This window comes from Serinus canaria, chromosome 27 (assembly GCF_022539315.1).
Source record: "Serinus canaria isolate serCan28SL12 chromosome 27, serCan2020, whole genome shotgun sequence".
Classification (NCBI taxonomy): domain Eukaryota; kingdom Metazoa; phylum Chordata; class Aves; order Passeriformes; family Fringillidae; genus Serinus; species Serinus canaria.
Genome location: NC_066340.1, coordinates 2,624,671 through 2,633,238, shown reverse-complemented (window position 1 = coordinate 2,633,238; position 8,568 = coordinate 2,624,671). Strand labels below are relative to the sequence as shown.

The 8,568-nt window shown below is 64.3% G+C and overlaps 1 protein-coding gene across 1 annotated transcript; it reads right to left on the bottom strand.

The window, feature by feature from the left end:
* Position 1: 1 nt before the first annotated feature.
* On the bottom strand, positions 2 to 8,403 carry CNTNAP1 (contactin associated protein 1). The gene is made up of 24 exons (XM_050985718.1): positions 8,296 to 8,403; positions 7,112 to 7,213; positions 6,736 to 6,929; positions 6,488 to 6,635; positions 6,097 to 6,300; positions 5,845 to 6,029; positions 5,621 to 5,764; positions 5,028 to 5,289; positions 4,800 to 4,949; positions 4,561 to 4,732; positions 4,366 to 4,472; positions 4,142 to 4,261; positions 3,800 to 4,003; positions 3,553 to 3,709; positions 3,270 to 3,397; positions 3,008 to 3,175; positions 2,712 to 2,930; positions 2,395 to 2,634; positions 2,083 to 2,319; positions 1,843 to 1,970; positions 1,639 to 1,732; positions 1,302 to 1,535; positions 1,132 to 1,179; positions 2 to 1,046 (listed from the first exon to the last, which is right to left on the bottom strand). Exons 1-24 carry the CDS (start codon positions 8,372 to 8,374, stop codon positions 856 to 858), a joined length of 3,915 nt encoding a protein of 1,304 aa, XP_050841675.1. The 5' UTR covers positions 8,375 to 8,403; the 3' UTR covers positions 2 to 855.
* Positions 8,404 to 8,568: the final 165 nt, after the last annotated feature.

The following is an 8,568-nucleotide window of genomic DNA, read 5'->3' as shown; positions in this document are numbered from 1 at the left end:
ATGCCATCATTCTGCCTTTATTTGATTATCTTCACATCTCATTCAAAAGAACAGACTTTTTAAAAATAAAGTGCCCAGTGGAGCCAGGCCTTTGGGTAGATAAATGCATATCTGTAACATTGTCTTACCACAACACAGCAAGTGAACAGGAGTTTTCCCTGGGCTGGAGGTAATCGGCAGGACTGGCACTTCGTACAGAGAAGTAGCAAACTACAGACCACGTACCACGACACGCGGGGGCGTCACTCCCGCGGGAGCTTCCGTTTGGTTTTTTATACAAACCGATAGAATAAAAAAACCAGAGTGTAGTAGAATATCCAGCAACAAAAATGGTAGAAAGGATCTGTACCTGATTTATGAAAGCAGCATCTCAGCAAGGTGCGGTGGCGGCATGCGCGGCGCCGGTGTGGAGTATTGCTGGGCAGCCCGGCCGAGCGCGGCCGGTGCTCGTGGCTCTGCGTGGCGCTGGCGAAGCGAGCAAAGCAGCGGGTCATCTACGCGGGTGGCAGCAGCCGGGTGCCCCCGGCCAGAGGGAGGGTGGGCACCGGGCCAGGGGCTCCCCGACAGAGGCCAGGCAGGGTTTGGCAGCTGTGAAGGCAGCAGCCTGCCTCCGGCGTGGGGGCTGGCGGCGTGTCCGGGGCGAGCGAGGCTGGGGCTCGGCGGATCGTGGCCGCGCTCCGGGGCCGGTCGGTGGCGGCCGTGGGGAGGAGGTGGCGGTCGGTGGCGGTCGGTCCGGTCCGGTCAGTCTGAAGGCGGGTGTTGGCAGTTCAGGTGTGCTCGGCCTTTTGGTCCCGCGACGCTCGCTCATTCCCGGGTGGCTCCCGGGGCTGTGAGCCCGTCCCACCCCCGGCCCCGTTAGTCCCCTCTCGGCTCCTCCAGGATCTGGGGCAGGTTCTGTTCCTTGCGTGCAGCCGGCGGTTTTGCAGCACCGCCGTAATCCTGGATGGCCTTGGGCTCGTTGGTGTGGTAAGAGCCCTTGTAGCGATGGTGGTAGAAGTAGAGCAGTGCCAGCAGCCCTGACAGCAGCAGGAGCAGGAAGATCACGACTGCAGGGAAAAGACGGCAGTGAGGGATTGGGGAGGGGCCACAGGGCCGTGCCAGTGGGGAATGCCAGCCAGAAGCTTCACTTACACCCAATGATGATCCCAATCCAGCCGTCGTCGTGCACGTGGGGGAACTCTGCAGAGACAGAGCAGGCAGTTGAGAGCAGGCTGCAGCAAGGTCTCATCCTGGAGCTTCCCTTCTGCAACTGGTGCTTGACGAGAGCTCCATCCCCACCAGGGTCCCACCACAGCACCCACCTGTGGCCATGTACCAGGGGTCCATCTCAGGAGGGATAAGGATGGTGCTGAGGGGGAGCATTGAGGCACAGCTTGACTCCACCAGTTCCCCCCGGATGCTGTAGGGGCGCAGGGGACTGGTGGGGTGGAAGATGGCTTTGAGGGGCACGAGGGTGTTGAATTTCACCCCTGAGAGGCAGCCTGAGAAGCCAGGTGTGTTGTAGCGCTGGATCTCGGGGTCAATCACTCCAGTCTCTGTGGGGCCACAGAAGGAGATTATTCATCCCTCTCAGAGGGCAAGGGCCATGCTGTGCAGAGGAGACCCTGGAGACCCCAGCATGGGCAGGACCCAGCTTACCCATCACACGACCCAGGTACAGGTTTTTGGGCGAGTCCAGCTTGCTGTCCACAAACAGGGAAAACTGCTGCTCCATGACCGGGAGATAGTCCACCTGGGAGGAAGGTGCACAGCATCAGTACCCACAGAGCCACCCTGCCCATGCCCTTTCCCAGCCTGACCTGAAGCCCCCCAGGCCCCACTGGGAGGGTGCCCCAGCCCAACCTGGGTGTAGAGCGTGCGGTGCAGGCGGGTGATATTGACACGGTGGGGCCGCCCGTCCGTCACTGGCTTGTTGGTGAGAGTGAAGACGTAGGGGCTGGTGCCCAGCTGGTAGCGCAGCTGTAGGCTTCCTGTGGGCAGCACAGGGCTGTCAGCAGGGCTGGACCTCTCAGTGGGCACGTCCAACCCATCTATAGGCTTGGAAAGTGGCATCCACAGGGCAGCACAGGGCCTTGCCCTCACCATCATCCTTGATGAGCACGGCCATATAGTCCTTGACGAAGGTGCTGACGTAGAGCAGCACGGCAGGTGCTGAGGTGGTGCTGAAGCTGAAGCTGACCTCCTCACTGGTGAGGTTGTAGCCAGGCAGGGGCTGCCAGGGGCTGCTCACAATGCTGGCGAACTCGCGGGCGGCGTACAGCGACATGGGCAGGATGTTGTACCGCACCCAGGTGCCCTCCTCGAAGTACCCACCGATGTCTGTGCGAGATCCTACAGTGTGAGAGGAGCGCCGGCTCCTCGGCCCCTCCCACCCCGCGGAGCGCTGCCACTCACCATGGTTGCAGAAGGGCCCGGTGAAGGCGGAGATGCTGCAGTTGCAGGTGTAGTGGCTGTAGCGCTCCACGCAGAGCCCGCTGTTCTGGCAGGGCACCGGCGGGTCCTGGCAGTAGCCAGTGCAGTTGACCCTCACGCCCTCCGTCTCGTTGGCTTTGCCCTCCAGGTTGAGCGTCACCCCGTTCATCCGCAGAGCCCGCAGGCACCCCAGGAACGGGCGCATCTTGTGCTCTGCCGCACCTGCAGCGGGGCAGAGACTGAGTGCCCTGTGGCACATGGGGACCTGGGGGTGCAGGGACGTGGCCAGGGGCTCTCACCGACGTAGAGGGGCCGGTCAAATTCCAGGCGGACGAAGCTCTGTGGGGGGAATGGCCGCACCACCCAGGGCAGCTTGTCCACCCGCAGCCGTGCCAGCTTGACATTGAGCTCAGCCTTCACCTGGTGCCACTCATCGTCGTTCCAGGGTACCACCGACCGCACCGTCAGGTTCTCGTCCCCATTCCCGATGTCAAATATAAATGCCACGTCCCTGGTGGCTGCAAGGACATGCTGCTGAGAAGAGGCCCCAGCCCTTCTACCCCCAACAGCCCTGCACCCTCTGCCCCCCCCATACTGTTGAGCTCAATGCGGATGTAGTTTCGGTAGCCTGGGTTCTCCAGGAAGACTCCAGACTGGGCAGTGGTCTTGAAGTAGAAGGAGATGTCAAGGCTGTGGTTGGCTTGGAAGGTGGGGAAGATCAGAGCTGCGCCCCTGTTGAAGGAGACGGTGTTCCAGGTGTTGCCTGTGGGGAACAGGAGGGGCAGTGAGAGATGGGCAGGGTGCCTCCATGTAGGCACTCTGTAGGCAGGGGATGTTCTGTGGGACCGCTCACTTACGGTCTCCATAGCACCGTAGGGGCCCCAGCACGAACTGGGCTTCAGAGCCAGTGCGGTTGGTGTCTCCAACCACCACCTGGGTAACAGGCAGGTGGTCCACAAAGGTCAGCAGACCCTTGTCTGTCCTCCTGCAAATGTGAGTGCATCAGAGAGGCCATGAGGTGTTTCTGTCCCTTTGCCAGCCCACAACCCCATTACCCCCATCTGAGTGCCCCAGAGTCTGTGCCCCCCATGACTGCAGTCCCCATCCCACAGCTCCTCTTCCACAGCCACCACCACTCACCAAATTGCATGGTCGGCATCACAGTTGCAGAAGTACTGGGGGTCAGCACAGTTCTTGTCCAGCCCGCAGGCGCAGCGCTGGATGCCCGGTCGTGAGCCCCCCCAATAGTAGTGCCGCTCATCGTTCCGACCCATCCAGAAGCTGAAGGGCAGCCCGGCTGCAGGCACAGAGGAGGGTCAGGACACTGTCCCCTGTCACAGCCCTGCAGTGCAGCCATGCAGCACAGCCCCCTTCTCCCGGCGCTCACAGGGGGTGTTGAGCAGGCGGGAGTTGTAGCAGTGGAGCTCAATGCGCTGCTCGCAGTACTCAGAGGCGTTGGCCAGGGCTGAGACCTCGGCCCAGGAGGCGTTCCAGTACTCCACGGCCCCCAGGTAGGGCTGGTCCACGCTGGAGCCCGTCACCCGCGTGGCGTAGTGACGGTTGTGCCGGATGATGGTCCACGCTCGGTCCTCTGCAGTGAAAGGGGAGCTTCAGGACTTGATCCCTAGGACAGCCCCACTCCCTCTATCCTGTTCCAGCTCCAATACACAGGCCCTTGGTTCCCAGGGGCATCAGACAGAGGTCCCCTCTGCCCTCCTGCTACCCCCACCTCGGATGTCACAGTACACCGTGAAGGGTTTCAGTGGCCCGCTGCCATCTGGGTCGATGGTGTAGTTGCCCGAGGTCTTCCCACTGACTCGGTAAGCATCACATGTTTCCTTGTAAAGGGCTGGAAGAGAAGAATGGGGTGAGGTCAGTGCAAGGGAGACACCAGGCAGGAGTAGGGGCTGCAGGTGCCCCTACTGTCCCTGACCCACAAGGCTCCAGGCTCACATTTGTGGCAGGTCTCCCCCTTGTACCCCGTCAGGTCGCAGATGCACATGAAGTCATCCCAGGATTGGATACAGCGGCTGTCATGCTCACACAGGTTGGGGGTGCACCTGAGGGCACAGAGGGCTCCTGTCCCAGCACCAGCACAGCCCCCCAGTGCCCCCCACTCCCAGGCAGCACCCTCATCCCGGTCAATACCTGTCTGTGATTCCACAGACGTTGAAGAACACGTTATGGTACTGTGCCAGACGTTGCAGTGTCAGCAGCTCCACGTCCACGGGCTGCATGTCTACGTTCAGCATCTGCAGGCAGCCGTGGAAAGCTGTCTGGTTTGACCGGCAGCCAGTGACTGAGGCTGGCTTGGGGCAGCCTGCAAGACAGATGGGGGTGAGCAGCCCTCAGACACCCATTGCCCCAGACCCCGCCCTGCTGCTCACCTCCAAAGAAGTACTGGCTGCCAGTGCGTAGCTGGAAGGGGTGCGCCACCCGAAATTCAGCACCATCATCATCGTCAATGGTCACCACAGCTGAGCCCTCCCGTGCCACCAGGTGCACCGAGTGCCAGAAGCCATCATTCAGGCGATGCCCTGTGCAGAGAGGAAGGTGCATGGGGATGCTCCACTGCCAGCCTGACCCCCCAGCCCCATGCCGGCTCCCCAGCCCACCTGCAGCAAACTCCAGCTTCTTCTTGCCAGGCTGGGCGATGGAGACATTGACCTGGCCCTCACTCAGCACCATCTCCAGGGAGCCCAGGCGATCAGAGAAGCCGGTGTAGAGCAGGAGGCCAACAGTGTCCCAGGAGCGGAAGCGGAAGCTGACGGCCAGGCGGTTCCTCCGTGGGATCCCCGGCACCCGCACGTAGTTGTTGATGCCAGCGAAGGTGATGGGGCTGGTCAGCTGGTCCTGGCAGTAGTGGCCCACATTGCCCTGGGAGTGACCATGGGAGGGGTGAGGAAGGGAATGTTCCCATAGAGGGGAGGCCCTCTCATCCCCGCAGTGCTGGCCTCAATCATGCCCAATTGATCCCAATGCCTGGCAGAGCCAGGCGGGTGCCCCAGGCCAGGGACAACCTTGCACGGTCAATCTGGCACCGCTTGGCTGAGCATGGCCACTGCCCGGCCCCGCATCACCCCACAGCAGGCAGGGAGCCCTGCCCCAGGGAAGGGGTTACCCCACAGTGGGGCTAAGGACACCCAGGATGTGTCCCCCCACAGCAGGGAGAGGACTCCCAGAGAAGGGGCCACCCCCCAGGCTGGACCTCAAAGCGAATGTTGGGCCGCCGGTGCCGGGCCAGGTCAGCGACGTTGACCCCATTGAACATGATGTTCTCCACACAGCCCCGGAAGTTCTGCCGGTAGGTGAGGTGCTGCTTGTCGTGGTCAATCACCCCTCCAAAGAATACCTGGCAGGCAGAGGGAGGGTGTCAACCCCTCTCTGGAGGACACCATCAACATCCTGGCAGCCCCTGCCCAGCACACCCACCTCAGTTTCGAGGTCAAGCTGGTCAAAGGTGCCACGGCAGCGGAAGCGCTTGACCTCCCCATCCAGCGTCAGGTTGACGTAGTGGCCAAGACGCTCAATGTGCAGGGAGTGCCAGTGCTGGTCATCCAGGAGGCTGCCCACCGCCACTGTCGTGTGGCCCTCACTGGCGTGCAGTGGGCTGCTGCCTGGGGAGGACCAGCATCAGCCCATGGCCCCCTGGCCCCATGCCCCCAGCCCCTGGTCCTGGCTCACCTAAGCTGATGTGCAGGAGGAGCTGGGCCTGTTTGAGCTCCACTGTGATGTAGTCACCCTGGGAGCCCTCCCCGTGCATCAGCACCCCATCCTGCTCCAGTGTCTTGAAGTTGAAGGAGATGTCATCCTCGAAGGTGCTGACCCTCTTGGCTCGGAAACGGTAGGAGATGGCATCGTCCCCATCAAAGTAGAGCACATGGGACCCTGGGGAGAGCAGAGTCCCACCCATGTCACTGCCTGCAGCAGCAGGTGCCCTGGCATGGGGAACACACCTTCTGCTGCCGTGGCTGCAGAGTGTTTGGGCACAACCCTCTCTGAGAGAGCTTTCCAGGTGTGCCGGAGCCAGGGTCCCGCCAGGCAGAGCTGCTGGAACCCGTGGCCAGGTACTCACGGTAGGGGCAGCCATAGAGGCCCAGGCGCAGCCCAATCTTCCCACGTGGGTTCCAGGCCACAGGAATGATGCGAATGTAGCGTGCAAGGATGGGGTAATGCAGGTCATGCCGCACCACCCCGCTCTCATTCACGTTCCCAAAGAATGTCTGGGGATGAAGGGTCACTGTCAACACCTTGCTCCAAGTCAGGGGTCTCTACCCACCCCAGAGAGCCCCCTCCCACAGGGAACCCCGGGCTCCTCCCTACCCAGTTGCTGCCCTGCTGGAAGAAGGGTTTCCAGCTCGTGGGGTGGTCTCCATAGAGCACAATGTAGCGTGTCAGCCAGTCGTAGGTGTTGAAGGTTCCCTGTGTGGCCACTGCGTTGATCCGGTGCTTCTGCATCAGGTCGATCTGGAGCCAGGGCTGCTTGTCCCGGGGGTCGGGGGACCAGCCACTGGTGCCTGCGGGGAGGCAGGAGCAGAGCTCAGAGCCTCAGCTCCCGACTGAGTGGCGGCGGCTTGCTCGGCCCCACCACAGCACCTGACTGGGCCCCTCAGCCCCGCAAGAGGCAAAACCCAGCCAGGGACACCCCCTGCCCACCTCCCCTGCCCCGCCTGCATCCCAGTTCCGCGGGGGGACTCACTGTGCAGACGGGCGAAGCTGGCCGAGTAGAAGATGTTGTATCTGGAGGAGGCACCGATGGAATAGGAGTAAAGGGGAGCAACGAGCTCATCATAGCAGGGTCCTGAGGGGAGAATGGAGTTGGGGGCGGCCTCGGAGCACTGAGCTGGGCAGTGTCCCTGTGGCAGCTCCCCAGCACTGAGGACCCTGAGCGCTCTGGGGACCCCGCGGCTCCCTCGGGCCGGCGGAGCGGCGGGCCCGCTTTGCTCTCCCCTCCCACTGCAGCGGAGCTGACACACCTCTGCGGGCCCCGGCGCCGGCACCAGCCGCCTCCGCACTGACGTGGGCGACGGGACCCCCGCTCTGCCCCGCCCCGGCGGGGAACGATCCCGCGTGGGATCCCGGGGGATCCCGTGCAAATCCTCGCGGCACCGGCAAAAGACCCTTCGAAGGGGCCGGGGTCTCGAACATCTTTCAGGGTCCCCTACCGGGTCGGACGGAGTCCGGGGAGCTCAGAAGCATCCCCAGCTCTCACTGTAGGAACCGTGCTGCATCAACCCCCAGTCCACCTCCCCCCGACTCTACCCTCCCCTGTACCACCGACCCCCGCCTCGATGCCCCTTCGCCGCGGCCCCGGGTAAGGGGGCCCCGGGCGCCGGCTCAGGGGACCATGGAGAGTTGCCCAGTGCTCCAGGGCCTCGCCGATTCCCATTCCCGAGCGGCTGCCCCCAGCCCCGGTATGGAGTCGGGCCCGGTGCAGCCCCGCGGCGGGGCCAGCCCGGCGGGCGGCGGCGCTGGCCGAGGTCCTGGCAGAGCCCGACAAGTCCCGCAGGGCGTCCCCGGTCTCCTCGGCATCCCGGGGCATTCCGGGGCATCCCGGAAACTCGGGGCGTCCCGGTTGTCCCGGGTCCCCAGAGGCTGCGGCCGGGCGCGGGGCCGCCGCCGGCGGGGGGGCTGCGGCGGGGCCGCCCCGGGCGGGGCGCGGTCGGCGGGAGAGCCCGGACGGCCGTGTCCGGCGGTGACCTTGGGAACGATACGAACAGGGGCAGCGGAGGATACCGAGGGATGCCGGGGGGTGCCCGGGGAAGAAGGAGGGACGCCCGAGAGAACGGAAGATGCGGGAACTGCTCGGGGATGCGCGGACGGGGCGGCGGGCGCGGTCCCGCAGTGCGGAGCGGCCGCTCCCGGGACTGCGGCCCCACTTACGTGCAAGGCAGCCGGGACCGGGGCGCAGGAAGCCGGTGCAGGCGGCGAGCAAGAGCCCGAAGAGGCGGCGGGCGCTCATGCTGCGCGCCCCGAGCGCCCTCGGCGCCGCCGCTCCCGGTGCTGCAGCCGCGCGGCGGAGCGGGGCCGGCGGCTCCGCCCACGGGGCGGGGGGGAACCGGGCCGGGCCGGGCGCGGCGCAGAGTCCCGGCCACCGCCGCCGCACCCGCCGCCGCGCCCCCGGGAGATGCTCCGCCCGGGAACTCGATTTCCCCG

What these genes read in the sequence shown, in the direction of transcription:
- CNTNAP1 (XM_050985718.1), bottom strand. Translation starts at nt 8,374, where the DNA reads ATGAGCGCCCGCCGCCTCTTCGGGCTCTTGCTCGCCGCCTGCACCGGC. An exon ending in CCGCCTGCTCAACACCCCCT is followed by an intron (nt 3,710 to 3,799) that starts GTGAGCGCCGGG and finishes CTGTGCCTGCAG; the next exon opens with CCGGGCTGCCCTTCAGCTTC. An exon ending in GATTGGGATCATCATTGGGT is followed by an intron (nt 1,047 to 1,131) that starts GTAAGTGAAGCT and finishes TTTTCCCTGCAG; the next exon opens with TCGTGATCTTCCTGCTCCTG.